Source organism: Leptonychotes weddellii, chromosome 3 (genome assembly GCF_054177405.1).
Source record: "Leptonychotes weddellii isolate Sample4059 chromosome 3, ASM5417740v2, whole genome shotgun sequence".
Classification (NCBI taxonomy): domain Eukaryota; kingdom Metazoa; phylum Chordata; class Mammalia; order Carnivora; family Phocidae; genus Leptonychotes; species Leptonychotes weddellii.
The window spans coordinates 97,286,660-97,299,726 of NC_138371.1; the positions used below are offsets into that span (position 1 = coordinate 97,286,660).

Consider the following 13,067-nt stretch of genomic DNA (forward strand, 5'->3'; position numbering starts at 1 on the left):
TCTGAAAATACTAATGGAAGTTAAGAATACCAACAGCTTGGGGGGAAAAAAAAAGTAGCAAACATGGTAAAGGCTTAACTAGGGAAAGTCTTTCTCTGGAAGGGTTTTCTAAGATTGATTCACACCTCTCTGAGATGAAGTTAAAAGTTTTCTGTTAGTACGGGTTTCTTAACCTTTCTTTGATATAAGACACCTCTGGGAATCTGGTGGCAATTATGATGAGAAGATCACTCTTAAAAGGAGTCCTTTTTGTTTTCCCCAGGAGGAAGAAAATGCCCATGGCCATGTCATACAAAATGGCTCCAATTTCGGCACTGTGGGTTAAGAAGCCAAGGGGTGGAAACAAGTGGATGAACTGAATAAATACTGAACAAAATCCTTGGCTTGCAAATCTATTTAATATGGGTGTACAGGCCAGAAGAGAGAAGAGCAGTGGGACTCAAAAGTCATTCTTCCAAGTCTCTCCCTGGCAGGGGTTTGGTTTGGCATGCTTGGAATTCCTCTTTGCCCTTTACCATTTTTCTTGAAATTTCTCCAACTAGAGACTTATTCAGGTTAAGTCCTTGCTGTCTTTTCAAATGAAAACAGGTCCTTTTTCCTAAAGGAAGAAAAAGATTTCCATTTCTGGGATGGAAGATTAGAGAATGAAAAGGAGACATTTGAGGTTAGAGAGTCCTTAGGAGAGTGAAGGTGGTTGTGGTCCCATAGGCTGGAGCATTGGACAGCAGGCAACTTCTCAGAGATGTGGCAGTTGGAGGAGAAGGGGTATATGAAGGAGGAAAGGATCCAGAGAAGGCAATGAGAATATTCTAAAGGCAATTAGAGTATTCTTAAATTTCACAACATTTTATTGAGTGATGGCTCTGCCTTCTGCATGGTACTATGGAGTTCTTCAAACTTGTCATTTAACAAATATTTGCAGAGTATCTACCATGTGGCAGGCACTATTTCATGCATGGGAGAGACGGATTCAGACAGCATCCTGTTCTGCTTTTAAGGATCTAGTCTGGGGACAGAGACACAACAAAGAAGGACAAAAATGTGTCAGAGACGTGGGATCGAGTCTGTTCCAGGTAGATTGAGGCAAAGAAGGAAAGAGTAACTGATTCTTTCTGGGAGGGAGGGTCACAAAAGGCTTCCTGGAGATAGTAAAACTTGAGTTGGCCCATGAAAGATAAATCAGTGCTTTCCAGGCAGACATTAGATTTTTGTTTACTCAAATGAGAGGTTTCTTTGATTGTTCCTCATTTTCTCCACTTTATTTCCATTGCATGTGAAATATTCATATTTTTCCCAATCAGTTCCCTTTCTGCTCTTTTATCATGTGTCCTTCTTGGCTCCTTGGTAGTAAAAATAAAAAAAAAAAAATCAAATTTAGAATATGTGCTAAGTCTAAGGCCATCAATCTATGGTGAAATCATTTGGATACAAAATCCAAACAGGGCCCCCGGGTCACCTTCCTATGGTGGCTTTTCAGCTGCCCTCCAGCACTGAATGGTTTGTCTGACTTTGCTTCAGCATTTCCTTTTTATCAATTTTTTTAAACATATACATCCATAAGGATGCACTGTCTGCATTTGTGATTGCATACACCTTGGAGGGAATAATGATGAACCCAGACACTTTACATTTTGAACAGACTGACTCAGGGGAGACAGGGGTAAGGAGGAATCCAGAGAGGGAACGTCTTCAAAGTAAAAACTTCAACAGCTGCTAACCAGGGCTGGTTTGACCCTAGACTACTCTCTGCCTTTGCTGCTTTCTTGCAGAAGACTTTCAAAGTGTAGTGCTGCCGCCTACCACTCCCTCTCTGACACCAGCATATACTTGAGTTCCTCAGAGCAGCAGGAATCCTGATAAACAGGCTGAGAAAAGCACACCCCTGAAGGCATCACCATGACCACTTCAGTTTCTGGGTCTGTGTCAGGCAACACTTTGCTGCTATTGAACTTAAAATTCCCCAATGTATTTTGATACCTGCAGGGCTGATTTGGTTGGTGCATTTCCTCCATTTCTGGGCTTTCCAATAATCTCTTGCTGAGAGGAAATACCAGGTCCTGTTGTGCTTCTTTCCTCCATTTCAGAGTAATGTGGTTATGACACACCATGACAAAAGGACAAAAATATGGACAGGCACAAAATGCATCTCCAGTATCAGACAGTTAATCCACTGTGCCAAGGGGTGAAGTGCCAAGGAGTGAAGAAATGAAGGTATGGTGAATAAAACTGGATCCAGGTTAGGGCGCCTAGGTGGCTCAGTCAGTTAAGCACCTGACTCTTGGTTTTGGCTCAGATCATGATCTCAGGGTTGTGAGATCAAATCCCTTGTCGGTCTCCATACTCAGTGTAGAGTCTGCTCAAGATTCTCTCTCCCTCCCCCTCTATTCTTCTCCTGACTCCTGCACTCTGTCTCTCTCAAATAAATAAAATATTAAAAAAAAAAAAAACCGGACCCAAGTCATCGTTCTTGTTTTTCTTCTTTCTGTTTTCATGGATTTCTTATTTTGTGGTGTGCTCATAGGTCCTCGAAGATTGAGCCCCACTAAAATCCATATGTTGAAGGGACTCCTAGTATTTTTTTAATTTTTTTTTATTTATCCATTTGAGGGAGAGATAGACAGAGATACACAGAGAGAGAGAGAGAACACAAGAATGGGGGAAGGGGCAGAGGGAGAGAGAGAAGCAAACTCCCCACTGAGCCGGAAGCCAAAAGTGGGGCTTGATCCCAGAACCCTGGGATCATGACCTGAGCTGGAGTCAGCTGCTTAACTGACTGAGCCACCCAAGCTCCCCTCCTAGTATTCAGAGTAAGAAGGAAGTTAAGGTTAATTTAGGTGATAAGGAGAGAGCACTGATCTGCTAGGGTTAGTGTCCTTAAAAGAGGAGATACCAGACTTTTCTCTCTGTTGCTGTCTGTCTCAGTCATGTAAGGACACAGTGAGAAGGTGGCCATCTGCAAACCAAGAGGAGAGTCCTCACCAGCAACTAGATGGGCTGTCACCTTGACTTGCTAGCATCCAGAGCTGTGGGAAATAAATTTCTTTTGGTTGGTCTACCCAGTCTACAATATTTTATTATAGCAGTTCGATTAGGCTAAGACAAAGATCAAATGAGATAATGCAAGAAGATGTGCTTCGTAGACTGTAAAGAACAAAACACACTGCATTTTCTCATTGATAATAATAATAGTATGAATTATCTGAATGCTTTGGTTGGCAGAGTGTGAATGTGCAGGTCAGGATTCAGGATGATTGAGATTAAAATTTAATACAAAGAGGAGATGAAAATCACCCATTGTCTAGAGGCAGAGCATCTAATTGGGGGGACAGTACCGTGAGGAAGGAGAAAGATGAGGCACAGGGTCCCCAGCCTCCACGTCAGCAGCATTAGGTACATTAGGTACAGGCAGCAGCTTTTGATATACACAAGCATGAAAACAAAACAAACAAAATTTAAGAATGGTTTTCTCAAATACACTATGAACTAGATCTTCGGGAAACTAGTCTGATGTTTCTGAAATAAAGACAGACAGAAAGAGACATAAAATAACTGAAGAATAGGGTGTGTGCAGGACTAAATAAGCTCTGTTCACGCTAGGGCCAGGCCCAGCAACATATGACTGAGGAGATATAGTTAAACTCTTGGGAACCCCCACCTCAAGCCCCAGCCCCTCTGACTGTGGAGCTGGCTGGGCAGTAAGTGCCAGCATCAAGGAAACTAAAATAGGAAGAGCAGAGCTACTGAGTCAGTGCTCTAAGTCCCTGGGGGAAGAGCAATAATCAAAGAGTAGCATGGAATTAAGGGTAACAAAAATTACAAGGGGCACCTCAGTGGTTTAGTTGGTTAAGGATCTGACACTTGGTTTCAGCTCAGGTCATGATCTCAGGGTCCTGAGAGCCTGCATAGGGCTCCTTGCTAGGCGTGAAGCCTGCTTAAGAGTCTCTCTTCTTCTCCCTCTGCCTCTTCCTTGCCTCCCCCAACCTACACTCTCTTTCTCTCTCTCAAAAAAATTACAAAATACAATTAACTCTATAAACATTTATTTAATACCTACTGTATTTATCTTCCAGGGCTGCCATAACAAATTACCACAGACTAGGTGTCTTAATCCACAGAAATTTATTTTCTCACAGTTCTGAGGACTGGAAGTCTGATATCAATGTGCCAGCTGGGTTGGTATCCAGTGAGGGCTCTCCCACTGGGTTGCAGATGGCTCCTTTCTTACTGTGTGTTCACATGTCCTTTCCTTAGTATGCATGTGCCTGAGAGAAAAAGAGAGCATGCTCTGGTTTCTCTTCTGAAATGGACACTCATCCTACTGAATCAGAGCCCCACCCTTATTTAACCGCAATTACTTCCCTAGAGTCTCTGCTTCCAAATTTAGCCATACTGGGATTAGGGCTTCAACATATGAATTTGAGGGGGACACATACATTCAGTTCACAACACCTACTGTGTGCTAGATGCTGTCCTATGTGCTCATAATAGAAGAACAAATATGGTATATAGTTGGCTCCAGGGAGAAACTTGAAGTTGGATTCCATATACAATTTTCATCTTTGTAAGGTCAGCATCTAGCAGAGTACTTAGCACAGAGTTGGCCTCAGTATTCTTGGATTCAATTATGCCTAGCAAGTGTCAGGACAACCCCCAGAATCCATGAGAGGTCTTTCTAGAATGCCAGTGGGACTGTATTGGGGGAGAGAGGGCAGTTCTTCTCAGTTTATCACTAAAGGCTTTCTAATGAATATGGGCATGAACATACATTATATTAATCAAGTATTATTATTCTTTATTCTGGTCTTTCTGAGATTCTATTTTGTTACCTGTGATGTACTTTTTAGAGGCAAGGTTGTTTCGGCTCTGTTCTCTGACCTCTTATTGTTCCGTGTGCTACTCTCATAGAACCTGCCGTTTTCTCTCTGGTGTTTGGTTCACCTTTAATGTGGGGTGTGTGCTGGGTCAGGAATGCCATATTCACTCCCTGTACTCCTTCACAATGCCCTGCTTCCAGAACTCTGTTTAAAAGATGGGCCAGACAGAAAGGATGGGGCAAATATATAAGGAGGACTAAACCCCGATATTTAGAAATGTGTGGCCAGTGGAAGAAGTGCCAGATATCTCCTTCTGTATGGTAAATTGCACTTTGGTGTACAATGAAGCACACAGGATTATCTAGTGGGAACAAACAAACAAGCAAACGAAGACAAACTAGTATTCTTGATTGATGCTAAATTCTTCGATGCCAAGTTGCAGAGTATAGCTAGAGCCCCCGCTCTGAGACTAGACAGCTAAATTTGACAATCACTGTCAATTGAAAGTTTGAAGTGAAATTGCACATGGGGGAATGAAAAAGGGATTTTAATATTATTAATAGGGATAAACAGAATTTTTCTGGTTGAGAAAAATCTCGAGTAAAAATGCATATCCTTATTTAATCATGAGAGATAAAGACACAAATTTATTGTTGTTTTTCTTTCTACACTCCTCCACAATGACATAAGGAAATTGAAAATTTAAAAAAAAAAATGTAAGAACCCCAAAGACAAAAAAAAAAAAAAAACACTAAAAACAGAACAGAGCTTAGGATGGGTAAGAAATACGAAAACATTTTTAAAAACTGAACATCAGATGGAGGAGGAAAGCTGGCTCAGTCCAAGTCACTAGGAAGGTATGCTAATGGGAAGGTTTCATGGGATATGCTCAGGCCTGAGGATTCTGTATACCATGGAGTCCAGGATGAGGCATGAAGTCAGGGAAGGGAAAATGAAAAGATTTTCAGAGAACTGTTGACCCTAAATCCCTTTTGTCTTGTCTAGGAAAATAAGCAAGTTCTTTTTCACCTCTGTCCCGGAAGACCAGACATTCAGGAGCATATAGAAATTGAACCAGAGTTTCCAAAGCTGAGGGCAAGATCTAGATACAGGACTAAAGAGAGAAATGACCTGGCATTCTGTGCACTGGGGCATGAGATTCCTGGCCTTAATTTTCCCTTCTTCCAAGAGCTCTTACAGTGAAGCTTTTCTTTCTTCATTCAGGGGATGAGAGAGTTTCCCACAGAAGAACTGACCAAGTCCATGAAAAATATATGTGATAACCAGAATTTTAGGCATGCCCCCACTGAAAAGAATAGTTTACTCATGTGGTCACCTAACAGTGAACCCCACCTATTGACAAATTCAGTCCCTGCTCAAAGAATCATCAATACAATTTGTAGTGCTTCAGTCACAAGGGTGAACAGATGACGAGGACCATCAGGTATTTCCATAAAACCTCCAAGATGAAAGAAAAAGATCAAAGCAGATAAATAAACACAGATCAGTGGAGAAAACAGGGATAATGCAAAAGGCAGAAGAAACTAAAAGTATAGCATTTCAGTGATGTAGGAGAATATATAAATCCATGAAACAAGAACATGGTGGTTTAAAATAAAACTAGAAAACAATAAAAAATAACTCCTGGAAATGCAGTAGAGGAAATTGTTAAAAATCTAAAAAGTTGGAATATAACATTTGAAAAATCTCCCAGAGGGTTGAACAAAATTACCAAAATGTGGGCAATATGAAGACAAAAGAGAAAATTGGAGGGAAAAACATGATGTTCACTATCTAACTGGATTTATAAAAAGGGAGAATAGATGGGGAGAGAACATTAGCAAAGATGTACTGGAAAATACTTTATAGAATAAAAGAAATCTGATGTAAAACTTTGTTTCCCTCCCAACAAGAAGTCACACCCCAAGGCAAACGCAGAACCCTAACTTTGCTAAAGACAGGATCAGGACTCAAACTAGCAAAGAACTTCTTAACAGAAACACTGGAAATTTGAAGATAATGGACAAGCATCTTCGCAATCCTAAGGGAGAATGGTTTTCAAACTGGAATGCTATGCTTAGTCAAATTATTAGTCATGTGTGAGGAAGGAATACAAACAATTTCATACAAAAAAGGGTGGAGGTAGTTTGGGTGATTGTTTAAGACTCCATAAACACCTTTATTAAGATGCTTCTTGATATGCATACATTAGTTATCTAAGTTATCTAAGGTTGTATAAAAGATCACCCCAAAATTTAGTGTAGAAAGAAAAAAATTTAGTTTGTTTAAACAACAAAAATGTTTCCCTTTATACAATTTTGTAAGAGGGATTGGCTTAGCTGGATGTTTCTGGTTCATGGTCTCTCATGAGATCACACCCCTTGGCCTGGGCTGCGGTAGTCGGAAGGGACTGCCGTAGTCTGAATGCCAATTAATTCCCAGTGCCATCATGTGGCTGTTGGAGGTTTCAGTCATTAGTTCCTTGACTTTTTCCACAGGGCTGCACAGACAGCATGTCATTCTGCTCCCCCAAGAGAAAATGGTGGAGGATGGCAGGTGAAAAAGAGAGAGAGAGAGACAAAAACAGAGAGAGGGAGCGAGAAATACACAAAAGAGAGTACCTAAGACAGAAATTGTAGTCTTTTTAGAACCTAAACTCAGCAGTGACACCTGGTACTATGTGATGTGGGATGATATTACACAAGGTTACGATTACTAGGAGGCAGAGATCCATGGGGCCATGTTAGAGGCAGCCTGCTACAATGTGCTTCATCCAAAAAAAGAAGTATATGTAAAAGAATGATATGAGGGGCGCCTGGGTTGCTCAGTCGTTAAGCGTCTGCCTTCAGCTCGGTTCACGATCCCAGGGTCCTGGGATCAAGCCCCGCACCGGGCTCCCTGCTCAGCAGGAAGTCTGTTTCTCCCTCTCCCACTCCCCTGCTTGTGTTCCCTCTCTCGCTGTATCTCTCTTTGTCAAATCAATCAATAAATAAAATCTTAAAAAAAAATGATATGAGATCGAGGAAACAGATCACCCACTACAGAATAGGCAAGGTAATTTCAGGATAACAGGTATACTGAAATCCTAGTTAGAAACTGGTCTAGGCCAGTGGATTTCAACTGGGCATGATTTTGCCTCCCAGGGGACAGTTGCTAATATCTGGAGACATTCTTAGCTGTCAAGATGAGAAGTGATACTCTTATGTAGTGGATAGAAGCTAGGGATGCTCCTAAACATCTTAAGGACCCAGGACAGCCTCCCTTCTTACCCCCCACCGCCACACACAAAGAATTACCTGGCTCAGAATATCAATACCTTTAAGGTTGAGAAAACCTGGTCTTGAATAAGGCATACTGACAGAGGACTTTTGGAGGGAAATCCTTAGAGAAAATATACAAGTGACAGATACTAGAAAAGTGTGATATTTACATCAGACACAACAATATGGACTTTGAAAACTAACCTATCCAAAATTGTAGATTACCTATATTAGAGGCATGGGGAGGATGGACCCATTTGTGACCAGGTCCAAGAGAGGTAATTCCTCATCTGCCATTGTTGGAAGGCAAAATATAATATTTAAAATTAATAAATCAAGAAAGAGCAATATATTTAATAAAATAAAGTTGAAGGAAAATAACAAGGAAACTAAGAAAACTAAAAGTCACTGCATAGGGAGAGCAAGGCCCAGAGTAGGAAGGTATGGGACAGGAGTTGCTTTCTCTTGTTAAGTCTTGCTATACTATTTGACTTTTAAACAGTATTATTTTCATAAACAATAGTTAAATGCATGAATAAATCCATTGTTTGAACATAAAGAGGTGTACAGTTTTGTTAATAGAAAACTAGTTCTCCCCACCAGTAAATGAATATAAGTACATATAAATACTAAGTACATATAAATAATAAAGGATACCGGTTAAAGGCACATTAGAGGATTATCTCTGCACAGTTGTATATATACCCCATTTCCCTGTTTTCACTTAGTGAAGTAAGTATAGTAATGAATGGATGAAAGAATAAACGAGTGAAATAATTTAATTGGAAATATTCAGTATAACAAATTATTCTACTTTCATAACCGTCAAGCACACTTTATTGAAACGGTATATGTCAAGACCACTAAGAAGCCATATCACTGACAGATATCTTTCAGGCCTTAACTTCCAAGGGTTTGCTAGAACATGTTATGCTGTTGGTTACTTCCTCAACCTCCTGTGTGGATACCTCTTCCTCAGCCTGCCCTTTACACATTGGCTTTCTGGGGGGCAGTTCTGGCATTTTTTGGAGCAAAGATCAACTTCACTGAGATATCATCCATTCTCCTGACTTCAATTAGTGATTATGCAGCTCTTTGTGGCTTTAGGAAAATTGTCCCAAATGTTTGAGGTGGCAACTTTAATTGGCTGTCCCGTAGACTCCTCAAGCTCCACGTGTCCCAAATTAACCTTAAACCTCCCAGCACACACATGTGCATACACACACATGCAGACACACCCATGCATGTACACACATACACATAAGCACACACACATACACATGCACACAGCTACATCTTCCCTTGTTTGAGTCTTTCCTTTTTCAAAGAAGTGCTCTATCCCAATCAGAGACATGCTTCACCCATATCCCCCTCTTCCTTACCCCTCCAGAGTCCATCAGTCACCAAGTTTTATTCAACTCTCTTGCATCACATTGTATCTAATTCCTCAGTCTCTTACATCTGTCACTTTTGTACACTCCCACTATGGTTATCTTTGCTCTGGCCACCCTAACCTCAGAATCAGATTACTGCAACAGTGTCCAAAAACTTCTCCCAGACTCCAGGCCTGTGCCCTTTTAATTCATTCTCTATTCTGACCAGGATGATCTTTTTAAAATTCAAATATATTCATGTCACTCATTTCTGATAGCTCACACTGCCTTTGGGCTAATTTCCAAACTCGCCTCAACCCTAGGTTCTTGCTTTCCTGTGAAGTTTCAATTCTTATTATTCTCACACCCCACTGTACCCTCTCCCCATATTGAATTATGTTCCCAGGGTTGAATGCATCATGCTGTTTCACCTCTAGGTCTTTGCACATTTTGTTACCTTTGCTTGAATCATATTTTCCTTTCCCACCTTCATCTCTTCTTTGTTGGCAAATTCTTATTTCTTCGAGTCTAAGTTTAATGTCACTTCTGGGAAGCATTCTGATTCCCTCCCAAAGACTATTAAGTGCCCTTCTACTGGGTTTCTGCAGCAGCCTGTTACTGAAATTGTCACAGTCTCTGTCTCTGTTAACTTGTTGGATCCACCACTATAACACTAAGTCAAGGACACAGCACTGATCTAGCACCATTCAGGGGCCCGGTGTCTACACATACAATGTCACTATAGACAACATTTTCTAGTGAAATTGTTTGAGAGATTTTAATAAAGACAGGGAACTTTTTTTTTTTTTTTTGAGCAAAAGAACCTTTTTAGAAGCATATTCTAATGGTTCATCTTCAAAAGAGTTCACTGTCATATCTTTATGGTGCACTGAAGTGCAGCTAAGAATCAAGGAGGATAAATTAAATTGGATAACAACTTTACTTAACAGCATGACGCTAAAATGAGAGAAAAAAAACTTAAGAAATAGCAAATCTTAAAAATGGATTACTCGGGGCGCCTGGGTGGCTCAGTCGTTAAGCGTCTGCCTTCGGCTCAGGTCATGATCCCAGGGTCCTGGGATCCAGCCCCGCATCGGGCTCCTTGGTACGCGGGAAGCCTACTTCTCCCTCTCCCACTCCCCCTGCTTGTGTTCCCTCTCTCGCTGTCTCTCTCTCTGTCAAATAAATAAAATCTTAAAAAAAAATGGATTACTCTTCTCCTCTTATTTCTAATTTTGATAGGTATTTTTCCTCTCAACGTACACGAAGGGTCTGAGGCAATGTATCTTAAAAAAAGAGGCAGTTTGGAACAGATAAAATATTGCATTTAAAAATGGTAGAGGAAAAGCTGTGACCAAGTCATCAGCGTCTTGATGGTACTACTGTTGGGTTTTAGTTGTTTGTGTTGCCATCCTTAGGTGGGGCCTCTAAAAGACGAACGAAATTAAAGATGAAATGCCTGATGGTTCAGATGAAAGCACAACAATAAAAATCAAAGAAACAGCACACTTAAATCCCCGTTGAAGGTCCTGATTTCCAGCTCTCTGTAGCAATAACTAAGTAAGCCTGGGTGTCCTGTACCATAGGGCACCGACATTTGTCAGGCTTTCCAATAAGTTGGCAATGAAAGACTAAATCTGTGCAAGGTGGGAGATAAATTAGCACACAGCCAAAACACTGGAGAAATAAGCAATGGTTTCGTAGCTGAAATATTTTTTGATAAAGTAATAATCCCGCATAATCTCTCTCTAGCTTTAAATAACAGCCGGTCTTTGTGCTGGCAGTTTAATTTTGTTGGCTGCCCTTGTCTTACAAATATATTTAGTGGAATCTGGAATATCATTTTGTTCTGAAAGCTAAGCCTTTGTCGTGCTGAAGCTGGGCAAAGACAGTAAATCAAGGACAAAGTGAAAAGGAGTAGAAACGGGGTATCGAAACTTATTTCCCCAGAGCAGGCGAGCTTTCTTCTCGTGCGAGCAGGTGTATTGCATCAGTCATGTCTTCCTGTTAAGTGCCTGTGTTGTAATGATATTGACTTATATCTACATTGCACCCTGGTTGGCCTTGCTCCAAAGTGCTTAAGATGCATCTATGGGAAATACATGCTGAAAATAGCATCGTGAAAATATGCAACCCCCGTTTTCTTTTCTTTTCTTCTTTTCCTCCTCTAAGATCATTCTTCCCAGGAAATGTCCTGAGATACCCAGTCTTAGCTGCTTCTACCTGTTTTCTCACTTATGTCTGACCAATTAATAAATGGCTTTTTAAAGGTAAAGGACAGGCTGCTGTAGATTTAAAATGATTAAACTGGGACTAATGTACTTCATGATTTGTATTTGCCATGTTGGTTATTATTGAAAGTGGATTATGGAGAAAGAATGCTGAGTTGTTTATAGGGTGTTTGTTTTACCTGTAACAACACAAAGGGCTAAAAATTACTATGCTAGAAAGCCAGGGATCTTGGTTCTTATATTAATTTTCCATTTCCAAGTTAGTGGCTCAAAAGAGCACACATTTCATATCTCACAGTTTCTTTGGTTCAGGAATACAAGCACAGTGTATTTGGTTTTCTGCTCAGAGTATCACAGGTGGGCTATGGTCTTATCAGGGACTGCACTGGGGAAAGATCTGCTTCTGAGCTTCCTCAAGCTGTTGGCAGAACTCAGGTCCTTGAGGTTTTAGAGTGGAGGCCCCAGTTTCTTGCTGGCTGTTCACCAGACCTTGCCCTCAGCTCCTAAGTGCGCTGGCAGCTTCTGGCCACGTGGAACTCCCCATAGGCCCTCACAGCTTACCTCTGCAAGCCAGCCAGGGAACACCAGCAGATGTATGAATGGATGTATCTTGATATAGAATCCCAAGAGTGAAATCCCATCACCTTTGCCATTTTCTGTTTGTTAAAAGCAAGTCACAGGTCCCCACCTACACTCAAGCATTGGGGTTTATATAGAGTGTGAACATAGGGTCTGCCTTCCACATTTCTAGTGTTTCTTGGGCATTAAAAACTTAGTACTTCTATATATTCACTCAGTGCAGTAAGAATGAATGACTTAAATGTGCATCAAATATAATCAATAAATCTCACAAATTTAGTGTTGAAAGAAACCAGATATAAAAAAAAAACATATCTCTGTGATTTCAATTTAAAAAAATTTAAAAACATGAAAAATTAATCTATGCCATTAGAAATCATAATAATGGTTAACCTTGGCAGGGGAATAGTGACAATAAGGGGATCTGAGTGCACCTCTGTGTTGCTAGAATACTGTCTCCTGAACTAGAAGCATTCTATTTGCAAATGGCTCAGTTTCTTTTAGGCCCCATGAATGGCATCTTATCTAAGAGTCCTTCCTGGACCACAGCCTGCAGTATTAGGACCCCAAAGAGTGGAGTTCATAAGGACCACACTGTCTCTAAGTCAGGCCATACTTTTCTCTCTCTACCTTCTACACTGCTTGGTGTTCCTTCATCATCTTATTATCTGGAAATTACCTGCTATATTATACATTTATTTGTTTGTGCCTGTCATCAAAACCAGAATGTAAGCTCTGGTGATCACAAACTTTGTCTTCTGTATATCAGCATTTAGAATGAAGCTCACCCCATTGTAAAAATTCACTAAA

The 13,067-nt window shown here is 40.6% G+C and overlaps 1 protein-coding gene across 2 annotated transcripts in view; it reads left to right on the plus strand.

The window, feature by feature from the left end:
• The window catches only part of CNTNAP5 (contactin associated protein family member 5), a 741,254-nt gene that overhangs the window by 658,985 nt on the left and 69,202 nt on the right, over positions 1–13,067 (plus strand). The window contains exon 20 of one of the 2 annotated variants that reach the window (XM_081814619.1): positions 263–2,394. The exons of the other annotated variant lie outside the window; for it this stretch is intronic. Within the exon in view, the coding sequence (XP_081670745.1) occupies positions 263–354 (92 nt within the window). The 3' untranslated portion in view covers positions 355–2,394. Of the gene's footprint in view, positions 1–262; positions 2,395–13,067 lie in introns of those variants that run through there. 2 annotated transcript variants of the gene reach the window in all.